This window comes from Podarcis cretensis (assembly GCF_951804945.1).
Source record: "Podarcis cretensis genome assembly, chromosome: 14".
Taxonomy (NCBI): Eukaryota; Metazoa; Chordata; class Lepidosauria; order Squamata; family Lacertidae; genus Podarcis; species Podarcis cretensis.
In genome coordinates this window covers 7,112,903-7,135,700 of record NC_137183.1, presented here as the reverse complement: position 1 = coordinate 7,135,700, position 22,798 = coordinate 7,112,903, and the positions used below count along the sequence as shown (strand labels likewise).

General features: G+C 49.6%; 1 protein-coding gene across 1 annotated transcript in view; it reads left to right on the top strand.

The window, feature by feature from the left end:
* The window catches only part of UNC13C (unc-13 homolog C), a 132,481-nt gene that overhangs the window by 83,760 nt on the left and 25,923 nt on the right, over positions 1-22,798 (top strand). Inside the window, exons 15-21 of the mRNA XM_079953541.1 lie at positions 2,719-2,808; positions 3,450-3,578; positions 7,292-7,425; positions 9,047-9,132; positions 19,335-19,461; positions 21,340-21,436; positions 22,263-22,406. Of these exons, the coding sequence (XP_079809667.1) occupies positions 2,719-2,808; positions 3,450-3,578; positions 7,292-7,425; positions 9,047-9,132; positions 19,335-19,461; positions 21,340-21,436; positions 22,263-22,406 (807 nt within the window). The remainder of the gene's footprint in view (positions 1-2,718; positions 2,809-3,449; positions 3,579-7,291; positions 7,426-9,046; positions 9,133-19,334; positions 19,462-21,339; positions 21,437-22,262; positions 22,407-22,798) is intronic.

The following is a 22,798-nucleotide window of genomic DNA, read 5'->3' as shown; positions in this document are numbered from 1 at the left end:
CACCATTTTTCAAATTGCAAAAAGTATGCTGTTGTTTTTAAATAGATTTGTCACACCAGAGATGCAACCAATTGTGTACAACTAAATTCCCAGCCTGTGATGGATGGTGCCTCCTGGGCCCAGTGTTAGAAATTCAGATAGTTTCTCAAATGGCTCCTTAAACCAGGGTTACAAGCACCAAAACGGAATGCCTAGTTGCCTTTGGGGGCCAGACGGCTCAAAAGTCGTATTTTTCAGCACGACTTTTTGGTTTCTGAAATTCGTTTTGGTTGTGCAGATAGAATATAATGGGTGGAATTCTACAGGATGTGTTGCTAATGTGTGAAAACAGTCCAGATCCAAGAATCTCCAGGCATGCACCTCTAGACGGTGGAGTTGTCTGGCGTCATCCTGGCACCCGGGCATCTTGACTTGGTTGCCAGTGGCCAATTAGCCAGGTGCAAAATGTTCCTGATGACTGGCAAATTTCAAACTGCTGCTCCAGGCCATGTCACTACTTTGTGGGACAGCTTTCGGCACAGGAAAGGAAATGTAAAAAGGTAAAGGTACCCCTGCCCGTACGGCCAGTCTTGACAGACTCTGGGGTTGTGCGCCCATCTCACTCAAGAGGCCGGGGGCCAGCGCTGTCCGGAGACACTTCCGGGTCGCGTGGCCAGCGTGACAAAGCTGCATCTGGCGAGCCAGCACAGCACACGGAAACGCCGTTTACCTTCCCGCCAGTAAGCGGTCCCTATTTATCTACTTGCACCCGAGGGTGCTTTCGAACTGCTAGGTTGGCAGGCGCTGGGACCGAGCAGTGGGACCGCACCCCGCTGCGGGATTCGAACCGCCGACCTTTCGATCAGCAAGCCCTAGGCGCTGAGGCTTTTACCCACAGCGCCACCCGTGCCCCAAAAGGAAATGTAGGCCTGTGTAATTAGAGCACTCTGTCACCTTCACATAACTTATCCATTAAAAAATAAATAAGTAGACTTTTGTGGTTAGGAGATGGCAAGCACTGAAAAGCGTGGGATGAACAAAAGATGAGGGTGCAGAGGTATAAGTTCCCCCACAAGCAAATCAGAAGAAAGCTCAGTAAAGACTAGGCTTCGTCTAATCCCCAGGTAGGGCAAATTAGGATGAATAGTCAGTAGGCAGGTCATATGGAGGAAAGGTGAATCCCACAAAGTACAGTATCTTATATGGAGGTTCAGTTCCAAGGGTTCTGCATATATGGCAAAAAGGCATATACTCAAACTGCCGCGCCCAGGCATCCCTAGCCTAAAAGCTCTTTTTGCACTCAGTGTTCCCGGCACTAAAAGAGCTTTTAAGCTTTCTGCCTTGCTTGCAGGGCAAAGCCTGCTCAGTGTGCTGTCTCCGGAAGGCTAGGGATGCTGGCATGAGATCTCGTGGGAATTCAGAGAAGCCTTGCAAAATCTTGTGAGCAGTGTGTTTTTTCTTTAAAAAACAACGTTTAGGGGTGCTCTCATTTTGACTCAAGAAAAATCACCATTTTATAGTTCAAATTGGGGGAAATAAATACAGTAAATGGACAAAAGTACAAAGATTCACAAAATGTTTAGGGGTATGCGTACCCCTGCATCCCCCCCCCAGGAAAAAAGCACTGCTTGTGAGAGCATCCCAAAACCAGCACCCGAAAAGAAAGGCAGAGAGTTTCACAACTCTTTTCGTGCTGGGAAACCCCGGTGCAAAAAGAGCTTGTAAGTTATCTGCCTTGCTTCCATTTAACTTATGGAATTTCAACCAGCCTTCCTTCAACCATATATATTTGAAATCACTCAAGTTAAATGTGTGAGATGCAACCATGCCGTACTGATAATCTGGAGAAAACCTTGAGTTTAATTCAGTCTGTGCTGGAGAGATGGGCTGAATGGGGGGGGGGGACACAGACTGACCGAATCTCTCCTGGATGGGCATAGGTGGGGTGTTCCTATCTGCTGTTTAGTGATTTTGGGCACCTGAGCACTGTTTTGGGCACCTGAGCACTGACAGGGACAAGACAAATGTCTCTCAGCTTCCCTTCCAAAATTGTGGTGTGGTTTTCTTTGGCACAAAAAGCAAGATGAGCTTTGTGGAGGGGAGAGAGTGGGAAGATTTTGCCTCCTCCCTTGCAATGGTTCTCGCAGAAAAGTCACAGCACGGAGGTGGCAAAATAATGTGCATTGGAGCAAGGAACTCCCAAGGCACATCCAAGCCCTGCTGGCAAAGCTTAAGAATAATAGGGAAGGTTTAAATGACACATCTTGTATGCATTTGCAAGAGGTAACTTTTCAAGGCCTGAGAGGGAGACTGTGCATCTTGCACGTGGTGCTTGAGGCAAAGTGCCCTTCCCTATTTCACCAGCTGCTGCTCATCCCAGCAGGAAAGAGCTGGTGGTGCAAAGGCATTTTCCCACACTTCCCAGAGGAGGAGAAAGGTTCTCCCCACTTGCCAGCTTGGGTGCTATTTCTCTGCCAAACCCCAACAGGGAGCTGAGAGGAAGCCCTCCCTTGGCCATCTCTGATGTGCCCTGAAGCACAAATCCTGCTTCTTCTCCCAGCGAAGCCATTGCAAGAGCAATGCTTTCCACCATTTCTCATCCTGCTGGCTCCATGCCCGCTTGCTGCCAGAGCGGGGTGTTGACTCCAGGGACACCCGGAGCCTGGCTCTGTTGACTTGCTGGCTGTCAAAACCCCGACGGTTTTGTTCTCTACATTTTCTGTTCTGTTCGCGTGCCAGGATAATTTCCCTGCCACCAGCCCTGAGAGGCTTCAAGACCTGAAATCAACCGTGGATCTGCTAACAAGCATTACATTTTTCCGCATGAAGGTAATTCCAGCTCTTGTTCTAGACATTTATTTACCATAATGTGCTCCTCGAGACCACCAGGATCAATCTCTCAGTGCTTTGCGGTGGCAGTTGGGGGGGGTTCCCTCGGGGAAGGGGGGGGGGGTTGCTTGATGACTTCAAAATCCTCCACAGAATCTCCCAACTGTGAATCAGGCAAGGGGAGGGGGAGGGAGTGACTCAAAAGAGCTGGTTTGAATGTTTCCCACATATAGTAAAATGACAAAATTTAGTATGAGTAAGATGCTGTTTTCTCGTTTGACCAGAAATCATAAACTGTAAAACAGGGGGACATTGTTATTTAGAATGTTCTCGCTCCCTAAGGTTCCTCTGAGTCCACCGTCTTGCCCCCCAAAACCACTCTGGGCCTTGTGCAGGGAGGGGGGCTGCTTCTAAACCCCCTCTCTTCTGATGAAAACAAATTTCCCTGGTGTGTCTCCCCCCCCATCACCTTGGAAATTGACAAATAGCATCTTTAAGTTATCATCGCTGAGAGATTCTGGGGTGTTGAGGCTCAAAATACTGCTTGCACACCTGGTAAGAGTTGGCCCAGTAATTTGGCAGACTTTGAAGCCAGCTGCTGCTTGTACTCTGGCCCATGGATCCTGTGTGATGCTCCTCAGGTCCTGGAACTGCAGAGTCCGCCCCGAGCCAGTGCGGTTGTGAAGGACTGCGTCCGAGCCTGCTTGGATTCCACGTACAAATACATTTTTGACAACTGCTATGAGCTTTACTCTCAGCTAATGGACCAGGTAAGCTTTGGATCACTTTGCAGCCCCTGCAGTCATCTGGCATTGCTGGAAAGCCCTGTTAGCAGAGCTCTCCTCTCACTCCTGCCCAGCCCTGCTTTGAAGGCCCTTTCCAGAGGGTGGCAAACAAGGGCATTAGCCAGGGTCCCAAGTCCAGCACTGGGCCCATGGCCGCCCAGGCAGTCACTGGGCTCCTAAAATATAGCAAAAGTGGCCCCAAGCGGGCATGTCTAAGGAGGGAGTTCATCCTTCAAGCTGCACCACAAATTATTTACACCCTGCCAATAATCTGGCTGGGTTTGGTCTTGCCCACTTGCACCGTGATGTACAGATCGCTGGAGCCAATTTTATCCTTGACCTGCAAGCCCTGAGCACAAACCACTGCAAGAGAGAGAGAGAGAGAGAGAGAGAGAGAGAGAGAGAGAGAGAGAAGAAAGAAAGAAAGAAAGAAAGAAAGAAGGAAGGAAGGAAGGAAGGAAGGAAGGAAGGAAGGAAGGAAGGAGGGAGGGAAGGAGGGAAGGAGGGAAGGAAGGAGAGGGGGGGTGGGGGGATGTAAGCTGATAAAACCAGGCCTGACCTATGGTTTCCCCAGCCACTCTGGGCAGCTTACAGCACATATAAAAACATAGTAAAACATCAAACGTTAAAAGCTTCCCAATACAGAGCTATCTTCATATGTCTTCTAAAAGTTATGTAGTTCTTAATCTCTTTGACACCTGATGGGAGGGCATTGCACAGGAAGGGCGCCACTGCTGAGAAGGCCCTCTGCCTGGTTCCCTGTAACCTCACAGTGAGGGAACTGCCAGAAGCTGGAGCTGGACCTCAGTGTCTGGGCTGAACCATAGGGGTGGAGAGACTCCTTCAGGTATACAGGGCCAAGGCCGTTTAGGGCTTTTAAGGTCAGCACCAACACTTTGAATTGTGCTCAGAAACATACTGGGGGAAAGGGAAGCTCATCCACCTAATTTCTCAAAGTTCCTAGGGATGCCTGGAGATGGGCCTCCTCAATGCCATCGCTCAATGAAGGAACTCACTCTCTACAGAGCAGGAATGAGGGGTGGTTCTGTAGATGTTTGGGTCCCAGATGATGGGCAGTAGCACCAAGTAGGCTTCCTATGAACCAGTATGGGTGGCTGCTGGGATTTGCTGCTGACTACCAGCCTTTCAGATTGATACCTATTGCTCATATCATGGAACTGGGAATGCCGCAGGGTTGAACCACAATCCTCTCCCTCCCATATGCCGGTGGCCTCTGAAATGAAAGGGTCTTGGGGCATGATGAACCACAATAGACTGCACAATAGGAATACCAGTCCTTTAGTGGAGGACCCTCACCTCCATGCCCTGTTTGTGGGGGCATCCCACCCACTCACTGCTCCAGTCAGACCCCGAGATTGGATGAAGCTGCCTCTCTCTCACTCTCACTGCTGGTTCCAGCAGGCTACGATCTGCCTCATTCCAACCTGGCTTGTAATAAAATCACTGCAATAAAAGTGGAAATTGACCATAGTCCTTCCTCTCACCCTTCTAAAAGGAGGAATAATAGAGGGCAATAAAGAGACAGGCAGCCAAATTGCCAACAACCAAGATGTGATCAATTAAATGAGCATTGTAACAGTAAAAGTGTCCCTTGCCTTTATGGAAGAAGAAATCGTGAAGGTTGCTCTTTGACTGAGGTCTGCAATTGGAATCCTTTTTTTAATGGCGTCACCCAGGGATTGGCTTGTCTCTCACTTAACCAGTAAAAGAAGCCAGCGCTTGTTCCTTCCTTCCTTTCCTGGCAACAGTTACCTCTTTACAAGCACAATGCATGTGGTTCGGTTACCTCTTGGATGAACCTGAAGGGGCCTGGTGCTCAGAACTGTCATTACAACCGGCTGCTTCTGACGCATAGCAAGAATCCAGTCATTGATGCAAAACAATGATAGCCCTTATCACCTATGAGTTGCCTCTGCCTGCCTTTATAGCCATCATTTTTCTCCCAGCTAATCTCTGAATGACATTCGGACACATTCCACAGTCACCTTCGCCATCAACTCATGTTTACAAGGATCCAAGCAGCTCAGGCTGCGTGCCTCTTTGTGGATGTTAAAACAAAGGCAATATTTTGGAGTCTGAACCTTGTTTGGCATGAAAAAAAGTACACCCAAGAGCTCAGACAAATAGCTTGCTTTGAGCAGTGCTTTTCATGTCTAACTTTGGGTATATCCGGAGCAATTAGAATCAGCATTACTCATGAGTAAGATGCAAACGAGGCCCATGTGTGTGAAACAAGGGAAGTATGTGACCTGCTAAATTTCCCCAAGAGCAAAGGTAGCAGCGGTGGCGGCAGCAACAGCAGCAGCAACAACAACAACAACAACAACAACATTGGGAGGTCTTTCAGCAGCACCAGAAATCCTGGCAGAACGTTCCTTCTGAGAACAATCAGGGCAGCATGAAAGGGTCTGTATCCAGAGACTCCACAGAGTCCCAGGGCTTCCCCATCTCTTTTCAGCTGACTTGCCCTTCAGTTTTCTTTTGCTGGTTTTAACATTTGTTACTTGCCATAAGTGCTGAGTAGCTGCAACCTTTGCCAGACAATGAAGCTGAATTCCAAGCAGCTGGAGGAGGTCTGGAGAGCACCCTGCTTTCCTTTTTCCAGGGAACACCCAAAATGGCTCACAGCATAAAGGAAAACGATCAATGCAACAGTATTGAAATAGCAGCCCATGTGATTGCGCTCTCAGTAGTTCAACCGCTTTTCATGAGGCGCCCCTGAAGTGATTTACAATATAATAACACATATGAAACAATAGCATGTAAATTGCATTTCCATAACAACTTTTAAAAATAGATATAATTTTTTAATTTACTTAAAAATTTAATTTTTGTAAAAATGGTTTAAAACAACAGCACAGAGATAAAATCACAGGATGGATGCTTGAGTCTGGAATTTCCTCTTTTGGTCCCTGGCTTTTTCCAGGGATGTTGTTACTGCGCTGTCCTCCTGTCCTTTTCTTGATCTGAATTCTGGTGTTTTCCTTTTTTGTTCTGCTGTCAAAGGCAGCCTTCAAGGGCATCTATCACTTTTAATCAAAAGCATCTTCTTGCCTGGCCCAGTCCATTTTAATGCTTCCTGTTCAGTGTGGCTGAGGCCTTGGCGATTAATAGCCCCTTAATGGCAGTGCTGGTTCCCAGGGGAAACCAGTAACTAAAACCCACCATCACTGCCTGGAGGAGGCAGCAGTGGCCCAGCTGTGCCATAAGCGCCTGGCCTCAGCAGTTGCCTGGCTGAACAGCTCCTTGCACCTCCAGCAGTGCTGCAGCCATCACTGGGATCAGCTTTGACTAGCAACCGGCTGCTTGGCTTGCACTTGCGTCTTCTAAGGGAGAGCTGTGCCTAGAGAGAGGGATGTCTGAGGAATTGCTCTGCAGAGCATAATTGGGAGAGGCACTGCTCAGACCAACCATTGGCACCGCAGGCGGTCAGGGTGGGTGTGCGTGTGGCCAAGGAGGGCAGTGCAGTGCTCAGCCTGGGCTCTCTTGCCTTCCCAGAGGAGGCCTTTGTTGACTTCAGCAATGAGCAGATGCAAAGAGGCAGGCACTTCCAGCAATCCTGGGAAAGCCTGTTTTGCAGAGCTTTTTCTGCATCCTGCTTTTAGCGAAAGGGGGGGGGGACAGTGTTAATAGAAAAATAGAATGGACTCTTTCTCCTTTCCTTTTCCCGGTAACAGGGTAAAAAGCAAGATATTCCTCGGGAGGAACAGGGTCCAACTACTAAGAATCTGGATTTTTGGACGCAGCTCATTACCCTCATGGTTACCATCATTGATGAAGACAAGATGGCCTACACTCCTGTCTTGAACCAGTAAGAAGGGGGGGGGTAGACAGACATTTCACAAGGCCTGCTGTGAGGTCACCCATAAAACACTGCTAGGAATAATGAGCAGCTGAAAAGTTGTCTTTCCACTGTGGCATTTTTTGCTCCTTTTTAAATGTTTTGTTCACATCTGTAGATCTTAGGATGCTTGACTTTCTGTGGCAGAGACCCTACTTTGCTGTATCCTTCCCCCTTCCAAAAAAAAACACCACCCCACTACAAATGGTCATTAAGGAAGGAAAGCAGTGCTACTAGTTCAGTAGACCAGCCACAGGAATTGCGGTTGCAGGTAGGCAACCCACAGCCCAGGAGTGGCCACTGTGTGGAGTAGCCACAGCAGCCACCATTGTTAAAGTCAGGTGGCCCCAGGTCAAGAGCTAGCCTGATAGCACCTGCTGACAAAACCACCCTCCCTTATGCTGATTTCCTTTTGGGAGTCAGTGCGAGGGCAGCCCTGCCCTGGCTGGTGATCTTCCCCATCTTTGCACTTCCCAGTCCCTGGGTATTAAGGTAAACAAATAAAGAGGATATTTTTAAAATGCCAAATTTGCACAGCTCTCCTGAAAGCAAAATAATCCGGAAAAGCTTATCTAGCAGTGAGCTAGGGAAAATGCATTAAGAGCCCATTCTTGCCCATCCCGTGGAGCTGGCATTGCCCTGACAAGCCTTGCAAAATCAGGAGCTGAGCATCTTTGGGCAAGGCTGAGGGGCTGATGATGAACTAGGCCTGACCCCAGCACCCTGCTGAAGCTCACTCAGGACCCTTTCCTAACAGTTCTGGTTGCCAGAATTGAGCTTCCTTCTGGCTTAAAGCCGTTCCTGCTTTCCTTGGGGGGCACCAGCCCCACCAGCCCCACTGCTGCCCCTCCAGCTTCTCCCTGAGCTCTATTTCAATAGGAGCCCTCCCCAAAAGGGGACATGCTCCTCCATGCAACCTCCAAATGAATACTGTATGGACTGTTGCCCACCCACAGCTCCAACAGTTCCAGTCCTGCCATCCCAGTCCAGTGGGCCCTTATGGGCCCAGAGGTTCAGAGGAACGTCGTAGAGCCTCCCTCCATCTCATCCATGGAAGGGATAGTTCTGTGCACACAAAGTGAAAGTGAACAGGTCCTCTTGCTTCACTTCTTATTTTCGTTATGTGTTTGTGGGGTGGGGAGACTGCCACTCCTTTAATTTATGTATATGATGGGAAGGCGGCCCTCTCAGTTGTTAAGTTTTCCCCACATACAGGGCTGGTTTCCCCAGAGGAATGACCCCTCCCCATGGACGTAGCCAGAATTTTTGTTGGGGTGGCAAGCCTTTTCTTAATGGGGGCAGGCCTCTTGTTGGGGGGGGGGCAGAATCTCAGTTAGCTATGTATTTTTATTTAATTTTATTGATTTACGGGGAGCAGCTGCCCCTCCCTGCCTCCCCACTCCCGCGACCCTTTCCCACGTACAGCGATAGCCATGGGGAAATCTAAGGGACAGTGCAAGCCAGGGGGGGCACCACTATGTTCCAACCCCTTCCCTTTGAGGGGTGTCTAGGGCTGAAGGGTGCCACTATGGCTCATGCCACCCTTGCCAGCAGGAGAACTGACGACACCCCTCCCGTTGCTTTCTTCCAGGTTCCCTCAAGAGCTGAACATGGGCAAAGTCAGTTCAGAGATCATGTGGACCCTTTTTGCGCAGGACATGAAATACGCCTTGGAAGGTAGGGGGTGCAGATGCTCCCTAGCAGAGCAGGGGGCTATTTCTATGTGGAGCAGCAGGTGGGATTGCGGGGATGTGGGGTGTTCGCAGGAATGACCCAGCAAAGAAAATGGTACATTTAGTATTAACCAGTGTGGAGAGCTGGCCGGTCAAAACATCTTCATCCCCAGAAGCATTTGCCAGTGTAATAAAAGTGGTGAGTCTTTAGAGTTCTCCACAAAAGAGCAACGCAAGAGTAGAAAATATTCTTCCTGGAGCATCATGCAGTGGCGTAGTGTGGGTTGTCAGCACCCAGGGCAAGGCAAGTAATTTGCGCCCCCTAACCCGTGGATTTGCGCCCCCTAACCCTAACCCCCAGATGTTGCGCCCGGTGCGGCCGGCCCCCCCTGCACCCCCCCCCCACGCTACGCCACTGGCATCATGGGTGTTTGACGAAATAAGTCTTTGGCTGTTCACACTACACTTGGCCACATGAATTGGATTTATGTGCATCTGAGAGGATGATTCCTTCCATCATTGTCCTCTACTTTGAGAAGCTGGCCTTGCATCCCTTTCCTGTGGCATTTCCAGGATTTGAACCATGGCAGCATCAGGAAGCCAGGGTGGAGGGCTCATGACCCTGATGGGATGGGGAGCTGCTGCTGCTGCCACCTGTGCCACACACACACACCCCACTGGCCCGTTGGTGCCAAAAGCATAGGGTGTCCTGTTTGGTCCCACGTCCTAGGACAGACTTGGCCACTGGCACATGAGCCTTGCCACACTCCAGAGGCGAAGGCAAATGAGTAAACAGAAGAGGCTTGGTTGCCATGGTCACCCAGAAGGCCGGAAATCATAACTAGGGTTTGTGTGTGTGGACTGGCAACAACCCTTTGCCTTCCATCTGCCCAAAGCAAGATCACTGGGACACAGACTTCCCTTGGCCCAGCACAGAGCCTCTGAACCTCTTTTCCCTCCTGCCTGCTGTTAATCTTCCAGCGGAGAGCCTGGCAGGGATCCCTATGGGTTAACTAAGCAACCGCTGAGGGCTGCATGGCTGGCTTTTCCCCTGAAACGCTTGACAGAGTGAGCGTCAACATGAGGCAGTGACCCCCTCCCAGCTGAGGCACATGGAAATGCACACAGGGGTAAAGAAAGGAGAACATAGGCAGAATGGCAGAGGCAGTGGCAGAACCATGGTGGGAGGGTGGCTGGGGGCATCCAGACCAGAAATGACCACCTCTACGCATCTGGCTTTGATGAGAAATCAACTCACTTCACATTCAGAGCGGCAGAAAATGGCTTCCCACTGAGCTGTTCAGCAGCAATATTTTCCTGGCGTTTGAGAGCTACCTTGATAAAAGCTACTTTTAAAGAGACAAGACTAAGAGCTTGGCTACAGGGCTGCGAAATGCAACAGCGTTAACCCAAGGGTGCGTGACTGCTTGGGTTTTCAATTAAGAAAATGTGGCTTGAGTGACCAAGTTGCTTTTTGGACCACAACTGCCATGCACTGCAGTCAGCAGAATTGTAGGGTGCTGGAGCTGATGGGAATTATAGTCTAAAACTATAATTTATTGGAGAGCCAGTGTGGTGTAGTGGTTAAGAGCGGTGGACTTGTAATCTGGTGAACCGGCTTCACGTCTCTGCTCCTCCACATGCAGCTGCTGGGTGACCTTGGGCCAGTCCTGATATCACCACACAGGAGTGGCCAGCATCAGGCAAGGGGGCTTGAACTTGGCCAGGGCTTCTCAAAAGTCAGTCCCCCAAGAGGGTAGGGTTCTCTTTGAAACCTCCCAAGACATATAAGCCAAGGCACCCAGTGCTGCTTCAGAGCATTGTTAATCCTAATTCTAATACTACTTGCTGAATGAAACTATTTGAAGGCAAATGAAATTTTAATGTGGAAGAAAGGAAGGCATTGCACCTACAGTATAAAAAAAGCAAAACTGGGATGGATGGGAAACATGCCTGGGAGAGGGCAGGGCAGCTGCCCTCCTGTATTTCTGCTCCATCCACTCCAGTGTTTCTGCACAGCAATCCAATGATGTATGTGAAAGGCTATTATTTTGGGTAGACATGAATTGTCCATGATTCAGAGAGGAGCCTGAGAAAGGCCCAACGCAAGGATGCCATTGCTTTCTAACCTATTTTCTCCAACGTTGTGGGTTGCGCCACATTGTTATCTCCTGCTCTTAGCGGCGTAAGACCTTAATGCTGCTTTAGTCCAGAGAGCTGCTGATGTTCTGCCTGGCAACAGATGTTGCCCCAACAACACAACGCTTCCATGGCCACCTGACTTCACGAGGCTGGATCTGGGGATTAGGAGGAGGAAGTTTGCCATCCTGGGGCTGCCTTGCTGCTGCTGCTGCTGCTGCTGCTGCAGCCTCCTTAAGCAAGGAAGACGGCACATCTCTTTATGCGCAGCTGGGCTTCCTGTGCATTTCAAACTGGGGAAGTGGGGGGGGGGGACGGTAAGGTAAGCTTAGCATTGCTTCAGTGTTGCTGGACAAAAGCCCTTCAGCCTGCAGCTTTTGGCCCCGATGCCTGAATTCTTTGCTGAATCAAAGAATGCCCTCCCCAAACATAATTTGCCTTCCAGAGAGAAGGCAGCCTTAGAACCCTTCCCCTCCCGTGCTAGTTTGAATAGGCAAACTAGCATGTTTTTACATGGGGGAGCATTCAAACATAGATTCCACCAGCAGCAACAGAGATTTCAATGAAGGCTGTTGAGGAGAAGCTGAGAGAGAGAGAGAGAGAGAGAGAGAGAGAGAGAGAGAGAGAGAGAGAGAAGTGCCCCCAGACTGTTGTGGTGAGGTCTCTGCTCCCAGACCAGAGCCCTTCCCCGCTCCCTGTCCACTTTTGAAGAATGCTCTGGACCCAGCCACAGCCAGCCTTGCACCCCTGTCTCTCCTGCTTCGAAGACTGTCCTAAGGAGCCCAGGGATCCCAGGCAATCCTTCTCCTCTCTCTGTCCCAACCAGCTGGCCATTGCTGGTGACAAGAAGAGGCTGAGCCGGCCAGAACACCCCGTCCACCAATGCACTTGGGCAGCTCCTGTGGCTTTGTCACCAGAGATGACCACATGTTGAGTCCTGGCTGGTGGAGGCTCCCAAAGGCCAGGCCAGGCCAGGCGCTTGAGCTGGGAAGCTCTGAGCCCTTTGCCATCCTCTTCCCCTTCATAGAGATGCCTTGTTATTTTAAGCAAAGATATAAAACTTGGCAGCTTGTCACAATTGGTCTCTGACCTTTGCTGCCATGCCCTGAGGGGACTGTTTCCAACAAACCTTTTTGGAGCCTGGTGCAGGCAAGGCCGAGCCCCAAGCCCACCAGAATACAGACTCCCTAGATTAGGGGTCAGCAAACTTTTTCAGCAGGGGGCCGGTCCACTGTCCCTCAGACCTTGTGGGGGGGCCGGATTATATGGGCAGGGGAGAATGAACGAATTCCTATGCCCCACAAATAACCCAGAGATGCATTTTAAATAAAAGCACACATTCTACTCATGTAAAAACACCAAACAGGCCCCACAAATAACCCAGAGATGCAGTTTAAATAAAAGGACACATTCTACTCATGTAAAAACACGCTGATTCCCGGACCGTCCACGGGCCGGATTGAGAAGGCGAATGGGCCGGATCTGGCCCCCGGGCCTTAGTTTGCCTACCCAAGTCCTAGATGAAGAGTAAGAAGAGAAACGGGGACATCCATTGCAGGCGCAAAAACGGCCTCCACTCTGCCACCGATTGCGGCCTGAATGAGCCCTGCTTTGAGGCCTTGCGGCTTTGGGCATCGCCTCATTCTCTGTGCAGCCGGAGACAGTACCAGTGTCCGACAAACCGGCAGCCATTCCACTTTGCAAGGCTCAGGGAAGGAGGAAGGAGCCTTTGCAGGCCGGCTGCTCTGCATGGGTTTTGGCCATGGGTGAACTCCTTCACAGGTGTCTGGGCGATGGTCACCAGCCTCCTTCTGTGCTCCAGAGTTGCACCATGAAGAGTCAGCGCTGGCAGAGAACAGCTGATCTACATCTGGGCCGTTTGTCTCTGCCTGTCGAGGCAGACAGGGAGTCATCATGATGATGAAGTGGGTCTCGTGTTCGCCTCGCAGCCAAGCCTGTTGCTAGAAGCCTGAGAGATGCTGCATCCCTTGAGGAACATGTGCAAAAACATCCTGCTGGCAGTCCTCGGGGTGAGGAGCCTGGAAAATAATATGGGAAAGTAGAGTTTCTGCCTCTGTGCAGCATTACCAAATGAAGAGGGGCTTAGGGCCCAAGAAACACCCACTCCCCACAGCTACCCTGAGATGGTTGTGGCAGTTTGTCTGGATGTGGCATCTGAGACGGGGTGTTTTATCTCATCTGAGCCCAGGTGTCAGTGGATGGGAGCTAGTAAGTTCCACCCCAATCTGCCGTTAGCCCTGGAGAATTCAGAGCAGCCTTTCCCCCATTACAGACCAGAACTGGGGGAAGGGAAGACATCCAAGAGACACCATTTAAATACAAAATCTCTGAAGCAATAGGCAGGGGCGGATTTTGGTATTATGGCACCCTGAGCAAAGACAAAATATGGCATCTCTCTAAATATTTCCTATTTTCACAATAATTCCTTTTTATACTGTTGTTTTTTAATGGATCTTCTCAGTAAGTTCCTATGTAAATACAGGTGGTGGTGGTGTTATTTTGCACCCCCTTGGCTTGAAGCCCTGTGTGTGGGAACTGCCCTAACTCTGGTGCTGCAATAGCAACCAGCAGAAGATATTTCATTTTAGATACTTCCCTTCAAATCCCATCAGAATTGGAACTATTTTATTTGCTAGTAATTGAAGCACATGCTTGATTATTATTTTATTATTATTTTTATTTGTTTTTATCCGACCTTTTCTCCAAACAGCTCAAGGTGACATACATGGCTTTTTCCCTCCCCATTAAGTGGGGATTTAAACCCTGGTCTCTCAAGTCCTCATCAACACTGTTAACCGCTACACAACACTGGCTTAGTCAGGGCTCTCCAGAATGGAGATCTGTGGCACTTCCATTATATTTCTAAGTGGAAGCGGGTAGTCTTGTTTACACACATTTTCTGATATCCTTCCCAAAATGACAGATTTTTTTTTTTTCATTTTGGAACAAAAAAATGCCTCCTCTTTGAAGGAGGAAAACAGGCATAAATAAACAACGTTGGCACCGGAGAAGGGCAGAGGGAGTCTTGCCAGTCACCTTGAGAGTTTGGATGCAGATGGATTATGTCCTTGCGCTTTTCTTCCAGAAGACTTGAAGGCTTCTTTGGAACTTGGTTGTCATGGAGACCTTCCAAGCCATTTGATGGAGGGACAATCCATTTGGCACTTGCCATGTTGTTGCTGGAAGCAGAGAAAGAAAAAAAAACACTCCTTGCTGGCCAATTTCACACCTAGATAGGGGGGCATCTTGCTGGGTGCCATCCAGTTCACAGTGAGGGGGTGCTGCGAATTATTCCGGGATGGGGCATGGGGGCAGGGAGAGCTTTTTATGCCAAAGGACCACATTCCCTCTTGGTCAACCTTCCAAAGGCCGTATGCCAGTGGGGAACTGGGACGGAGACAAACACAGGTTAGGCCAAACACAGACTAGGCAGAGCAATGAATGTGACTCAAAACTTTGTACTGTAGGCTACATCCCGTCCACACAAAAGTTCTGGGGTTTCTGTACACACACACACACACACACACACACACTTTTCCAAGCAAGCAAGAGGCATGATCCTTGCTCACAGACACATTCCAGATCAGCAAAATTATCCCAGGAGGTGTTAGTGATGGGTGTGGCCTGGAGATAAGGGGTGTAGTCTAAGGAGAGCTTCGGGGGCCAAATACTCCTATCTGGCCCCCAAAGACAGGATAGAAGAGAGCGTTCATGGGGCAGGGGCCTGAGGTTCCCCCTTCCCTGCACTTTAATTGATCATTTGTTCCCCTGCGTTGTTCATAAGGGGCAGTGGAAGGAGCTCAGCTCTCCTGCCCTGATCAAGAGAAGCTTGAGGAGGATCCACTTGTGTGGCAGCCCCAGCCGGGAGAACTACAACAGGCTCAAACTTGGGAAGCTCTTTCACCAGGGAGTCCCCAGTGGCTCTCTCGATCAGCAGGCTCCTCTCTCACAGGTGCGTCCTGCACAACCTCAAAATTGCCACTGCCTGCTTTTTCTTAGGACAGATGGGGTCCAAAGCCTCTTTCAGGCAGGGGGTGGATCAAGGCATACCTGGGAGGCTGCAGAACATTCACTTCAGCGCTGGGACCATTTAGCGGAATGCAGAGAGTGGGTGCCGGCAGAACCTGCTCATAGAATTGTAGAGATGGAAGGGACCTCTGGGGTCAACTGGTCTAACCCCCTGAAATTCAGGAATCTTTTACCCAAAGTGACTCTCATGCTCCACTGACTGAGCTATCCCAAGTCTTCCTTGGGCTGCTGCCACCAGACAACACTCAGGCCTCATCCTGTCCTGTGGCTGTTAAACCTAAGTGGTAAGAAGCGGGGGGAGAACGAAAGAGTCCTTTGAGCATAAACAAGGACCTCCTCAGCAAGCGAAGCCACTGCTGGAGCTGTGCCCGCCTATCTTGGCCAGGGTGCTTTTGAACAAGGCTGGTATGTTTAATTGGCTGTAGTTGGCATCAATATTTTGTTCTGGCAGAGCAATGAAGTTTTGCATAATGTGAACGCTGCAGAGGAGATAGACTTACCCATGCGCCTGGCTCCAAAGGTTTTGCAGGACGTGCCTCCTGTCCCTTCTGCCAGGGTCTTGAGTTTGGCTCAGGAAAGGGGCTTCCCAACTGGCCCCCCTCCCTGAGGCCAAAAAAGAGACCAGTGCCAGCCCTGGAGGGTTGTTGTCGCCTGTTGTACCACTTGTGAGTGCAAGAGCAGCTGAGGAGGCGGCAATAGTTGCCCTCAAGCGAGCATCCCATTATGGGCCACTGTGGGAGAACTGGAGACTGTATGAGCTCAATGTTAGAATTCCTGCTCCGTGATTGCAGTCATGGGATTGTTGTCTTTCACATGACGGTATATGCTTTGACTCCACAAAGTGGGAAGTGACGGAGACAGGATGTTTGTTTTACTGTGTTCTGTTGAATTGGAACTATTGTCCTTTGTTCTTTCTCTCTTTGCTGTCTGATGCTAGAGAGAGAGGGAGTCATGCTGCAGTGCTCCGTGTGTGTTTATATGTAAATAAAGTAGATTAGCCAAAATGCAGAGTTGCTGAGTTCTGTTACACAAACTGTGAGCACTCTGCGGATCCCTAAGTGTGCCAATGTCTGATGGCATCGGTCGCTATGCTGTTCGGGCAGAAGAAAGCTTTTGAAGCTCCCGAACGAATGACCAGGAGGGAGGGAACATGCCAGTCGGGCATGTGTCTCTGCCAGGGTCCTACTCAAGAGTAGGACAAGCTCCTGATACTCCCCCTCCCCCCTCCCCCGATCCAGGAAGGCTCTCCTCTTGCTCTTCCATTCATTTACTGCATTTAACCATATTAGCAGTGATGGAAGGTGGTTCAACTGTTGCAATACAATTAACAACAACAACAACACCCCACCGATCTGGCTGGGTTGCCCCAGCCACTCTGATCAGCTTCCAACACATATAAAAACATACAAAAATATCAAATATTTGAATACTTCCTGATAAATAAATATCCTGCAGTTTATTTTTATTGTCAGCTATGCAGCCATTTACCTGGACAGAAATTGAACCGGCCATTCCTAGCCATGTACCTTGGTAGGAAAATGGATTTTGCTCGTAAATAAGTTTGCAATGCAAGAACTTCACCCAGATCTTTCCCCAAGGAAAAATGTGGGTGGCTGTTGACTTGGAACTGTATGTGCCGTGTTTCTCCTGAAGCAATTGTTAACAAAGTTTGCCACTCTTAATTAGAACTTCAGCCTGCAGGTCTGCAAAGGACAAAATTGCTGGAGAAAAAAAGTCGATCCAAAAGGACAGAGCTGTTTTGGAAGTGAGAAATTGAACCGCCTGGACATCTGTCTTCATCAAGCAGAGCTTTTGGCATCTCACTACCTGAATTGAAAAAGCTTCTCTGGAAATGAGCAATAGGAGCATTGTACACACACACCAAATGAAATGCACGTTCTGGAGGAAAACCAACACATTAGCAACCACACCACAGACCTTATTTACATACGGATTGCATTAGGGGCACAGATCCTTTATCATCATTTGCAAGGTGACACCTTTTGAAAGTGATCTGAGTTCTAGTGGGCCCCATCCAAAGAGCTGCACAGCACCACCCTCCTGTTCCTTCTTTCCTGGAAGCAGCCTTGATGGAGTGGCGAAGAAGAAGAAGAAGAGGAGGAGGAGGAGTTTGGATTTGATATCCCGCTTTATCACTACCCGAAGGAGTCTCAAAGGAGAATGTTAGCCGCTTTGAGACTCCTTAAAGGGAGTGAAAGGCGGGATATCAAATCCAAACTCTTCTTCTTCTAACAATCTCTTTTCCCTTCCTCCCCCACAAAAAACACTCTGTGAGGTGAGTGGGGCTGAGAGACTTCAGAGAAGTGTGACTGGCCCAAGGTCACCCAGCAGCTGCATGTGGAGGAGCGGGGAAGCGAACCTGGTTCCCCAGATTACGACTCTGCCACTCTTAACCACTACACCACACTGGCTCTCAGTGTGAGGCAGGACCTGAGCACAGGAGATGCTTGCATTGATTGGATCAAGCTGAACAGAGCCTCTTCAGATGCACCAGCAAGCACATAGGCTGACTCAAAGGTCACTCTTGCCACTGCCCCGCCCACTGGCCCAGGGAAAAACAAATCTTGCATGGCAAGTCTCTTATGAGCAGGCAGGTGGGGCCACTCAGAGCTGAGTCGGCATTTACTTGCAGGGTATGGTTTGGTTTCTAGACCCTTCCCCAGAGTCCAAGGGGCTCAGGACCAAGAGCACAGGGCTTATCCACACTCCTGCTTGTCCCATGCCTAGAAAGCTCGAGTCCAAACTATTTTCTGCTTGACGCATGCTTTCTTGGTACGGGTCCGAGCGGTTTTCCCCTTGTCCCATTGCTTTCCCAGGGAAAATCCACTCTTCAGCTCTAAACTGGAACCAACAGCAATCCATGGCAACCCCCAATTGCTGCTTGCTCCGATTGAATGCTAAAGAGCAGTTCTCCCTAGGGGAAAACAGCGGGGCAAGAGGAATAAGCCAACTGTCATGGATGCTTTAGTTGAGATTCCTGCACTGCAGGGGGTTGGACTAGACCCTCAGGGTATCTTCTGACTCTAGAGTTCTATGATTCCAAATCCACATCACAGTTGAGCAGACCCATTGCAGCCAGCTCTGATCTTGCAGCTCTTATGAGAAAGATTCTGCCTGAGACTTTGGCGAGTCTCCAGGGTGGACTCAGGGAGTCCATAAGAAGGCCTCTCTTGGTGACCTTGTGGCACACGCCAGACACTCACAGGTTTCTCTCCCCTCTCCTGAGCTTAAGCAGACCTCTTGACGGCTGCCTCAGCCTCCTGGCATTGACTTGGCTCGCTTACTTGAGTCCTCTCTGGCTGTTGGGAATATAGGAAGCTGCCTTATCCCGAGTCAGACAGTTGGTTCTTCTAGCTCAGTATGGCCTACACTGGCTGGCAGCAGTGGCTCTCCAGACCCTCCCTCTCTCATCCTTGCCTATAGATGCCATTGAGGATTGAACCTGAGGAATTTTGCACACAAGGTATATCTGCCTTCAGCCCTTCTCGTGGGAGGCACAGCCCATCTCTGCAGTGGGTCTGCTTTCTCCATGAGGTCCAGTGCTCTGTTACTCTCTTTCCTTAACCGTTTCAGACCTGTGACTCACTTGTGGGTTTTGTACCACCTTAGATCAGGGGTAGGCAACCTAATCTGGCCTGCAGACAGTCCGGGAATCAGCATGTTTTTACATGAGTAGAGTGTGCCCTTTTATTTAAAATGCATCTCTGGGTTATTTGTGGGGCATAGGAATTTGTTCATTTTTTTTTTTTAAATATAGTCCGGACCACCACACGGTCTGAGAGATGGTGGACTGGCCCATGGCTGAAAAAGGTTGCTGACCCCTGCCTTAGATCAATGAGCACAAAGCAATTCTGAAACCTAAGCAGATCTCAGGTGTTAAAAGGCCATTAGGATTTATTTTGCTGGGTCTAAAATGTGCACGGGGACTCTGTAATTTTATTTACAGCTGGAACTTTATTAAATATGTTATTTTTATTTTTCGGTGTTCCATTACAGAGCATGAAAAGCAACGGTTATGCAAGAGCACAGATTATATGAATTTGCACTTCAAAGTGAAATGGTTTTATAATGAATATGTGCGCGAACTCCCCACGTTCAGAGATGCAGTGCCTGAATACTCTCTGTAAGTGGGGGGGGGGGGAGAGAATGTTTCAGTTGGGGGGAGGAAGAACATTCTGGAGCTTTTATTCTGCTTGTTGGGCTCAGTTTTCTTTAAATATTCATCCAGCACATCCTTCAAACCGGAGTCCATTTGTGTTAAGGTGCACTTAGAACTTTAAAAGACTCTAAATGTCTTTCCCCTGACTTCTTTATTTCTCAGTGAACCTTTTGCAGAGAAAAGGCAATCAGTTTCTCAGGAAGGGGCTTTTCAGCAATTATACTTAAAACCTCTTGCAGGCATCAGAATATTAATGGGGGAGTGGGGAGACACAAGGCTGGAAGAAGCTCCAGACAGGCTCTGGGTGGCTCCTCCTAGGATGAAGGCAGCACCTGCTGCTGCTGCCGCCCTCCTGCCTGGAGGCTTCTGCCCACATCATGCAGACTGTGTGGCACCCCCTTGGAGGAGTGTGGAGGCCTTGGCAATTCTGGAAATTCTTCAGCCTGGAGGAGAGAACTATTGATGGCTGCTAGCCGGGATGGCTATGCTCACTTCTGAATAGCAGCTGCTAGAAACCACAGGAGGGGAAAGTGCTCTTTTGCTCAAATCCCCCTGGCTGGATTCCCTTGGCATCTGGTTGGTCACCCTGAGAACAGAGGTGCTGGACTAGATGGGCCATTGGCCTGATCCAGCAGGCTCGGGACTGTTTTTTCTTTTCCATTCATTGAGAATTACACACACACACACACACACACACACACACACACACAGCTGCATGCCATATTTGTTGTGTTGCTTCTTGGAATTCCTGGTGTGGTACGCTGGTTTTACATAATCTGATAGGAAATGCCTACAGAGGGTGGTGAATACAGCACAAGATATTATGGGCTGTCCCGTGAATCCACTAGATGAAATAGTGGAAGAACGTTGCCTCAGGAGAGTGAGGAAAATTCTCAGGGATGATTCACACCCTGGCCGGCACTTTCTTGATCTCCTGCCCTCAGGCAGAAGATATAGAAGCATGATTAGTCGTTCCAACAGGGTAAAGAACAGCTGCTATCCCTGGGCTGTTAGGCTGCTGAAAGAAAAGATAACAACAGGGCAACTGACTTTCAGGTTTGGTGGGTGTGCGTCAGTAAACGAGGGGAATTTAGACTAAGAGAGCTGACTGGGGGGTGCTCGTGTAATCTCACTGTATACAAGTTGTACAAGTGACAATAAAGTACAGTGGTACCTCGGGTTACATGCGTTTCAGGTTACAGATGCTTCAGGTTACAGACCCCGCTAACCCAGAAATAGTGCTTCAGGTTAAGAACTTTGCTTCAGGATGAGAACAGAAATCGTGCTCCCGCAGCGCGGCAGCAGCAGGAGGCCCCATTAGCTAAAGTGGTGCTTCAGGTTGAGAACACTTTCAGGTTAAGTACGGACCTCCGGAATGAATTAAGTACTTAACCCGAGGTACCACTGTATTCCAATTTCAATTTCTCCCTTATAAAAGCTGCCACTCTTTCCCTGCTCTCCTCCACACACCCTCCACAAGCGCCCTTTAACGGTTTGGGCCACGGCGGGTGGAGAGCTGGGCCACGGCGGGTGGAGAGCTGAGGCTGGGAATCAAGGCAGGCCAAAAGACCACACCCTCTCCAGTCCGACAGTTTAGTCATAATGCAGCCCTTTCCCCCCCTAACCTTGGAATCCCCCATCTGTGGATGCCTCAGTACTGCAGCAAGGGGAGTTTCAGGGCTGGTTGTAGGACTGATGGTTGCCTTGAGCCTCTTCCAAGGCGCCATATCCTTTGCATCAAGCCTACTTCACTCTGCATGCGTTCAGGCACAAGGAGGAACCTGTGTTGACTGTCTGAAAAACAAGAATGTGGGTGAAGCAGCCGCCTTCCTCCCTCCCTAGGTGGTTTGAGCCTTTTGTCATGCAGTGGCTGGATGAGAACGAGGACGTCTCCATGGAGTTTCTTCACGGTGCGCTGGGAAGAGACAAGAAGGACGGGGTGAGCAGGGCTGTGAAGTGGGGGAGGCCCTGAGGCAGGGGGCACTTTGGGTGATGGGGCGGTGGTCCTGAGGCCCACTCACTCAATCCACAGCAGCCTAGAGCCGAGAGGTTTCTTGACATATAACGTGGTGCCCGAGGTAAATAAATGCACCTGCTTACTCCCATCTGCACTTCCTGTTTCACAGCAAACATGGATTATTGCCTTGCCCTGTTCCTCTCTTATTCCCCCACCATGGAGAGATGGAGAGTGGCTTGTTTTGCTAGGTGAAAACAAGAGAAGGAGGAATTTTTTATTGGACAAAAATGCCCCTTTCATTGATTTGCTGTGACAGCATTTGCAATCCTATCCAGAGAGCTATAATTAAGGCAGTAGCTGTAGCCAGGCATTATCCTGTAAAAAGGGCATCTTTCTGCAGAAGCAGCAGAGGGAATCATGGCCAGGAACTGCCCACCCCACCCCCACCACCACGAGTGAGGAGAAAGCTCTGTGTTTGCCGCCACAGAGCGTAGCAGCCTCAACGCAGCACTGAATGCAAACCTTACACGACCCTATTGCTGCTTTATGACCTATTTAGATGGCAGGTTTTCCAAAGCCCTGTTCTTTCAAATGTGGGCTGCCCAGTCTGTGCTGCAATCCTGGTGTGCTCAGCTGAGGAACCACGGCTGGTGCTGCTGTGGCTGTTTGGGGGGTGGAGGGGTTCACTTTCTGGAGAAAAGTGGAAAGAATGAATAGGCTGAGAAGAAGAGCCTCCAGCCGGGAAGCCACACATCCTCCACAAGCACCCTTTAACGGTGTGTCTTTGTGTGTTGTGGTGTCTGTGTAGTTCCAGCGAACATCGGACCATGCCCTTTTCTCCTGCTCAGTGGTGGACGTCTTCACGCAGCTCAACCAGAGTTTTGAGATCATAAAGAAGCTGGAGTGCCCTAATCCAGAAGCTCTCTCTCATCTCATGAGAAGGTTTTCTAAGGTAGATTTCCATCCTCTGAGCAGCTTGGGGTTTATGAGGGAGGAGTCACGTTTTGTTCCTGTGGTATTTTAATCTGTAGCCTTGTATATTAAGCCTTGCTGGCATTCTTCAGCTCTTGCTTGTTGCCCTGTCAGAGAGCAAATCTCCACTTTTCTAGCCCAGTGACGTCCTGAAATTCTCCCTTTAGATGTCATGTCTGTCCAGGATAAGAGCTGTCAGCCCCACCTTATCTAGGTAACTGGGCCCTCATCCATGGGACAGGAGGGCGCACGAGAGGCTTGCTGCAAGGTAGATGCCTTGGAGGGGCAAAGCTGCTCTAGTCCGGCAGAGTCTGCCCAGTGTTGGCTCAACAAAGATGGAAATGCCATGCTTATGTTGTTTATTTTATTAAA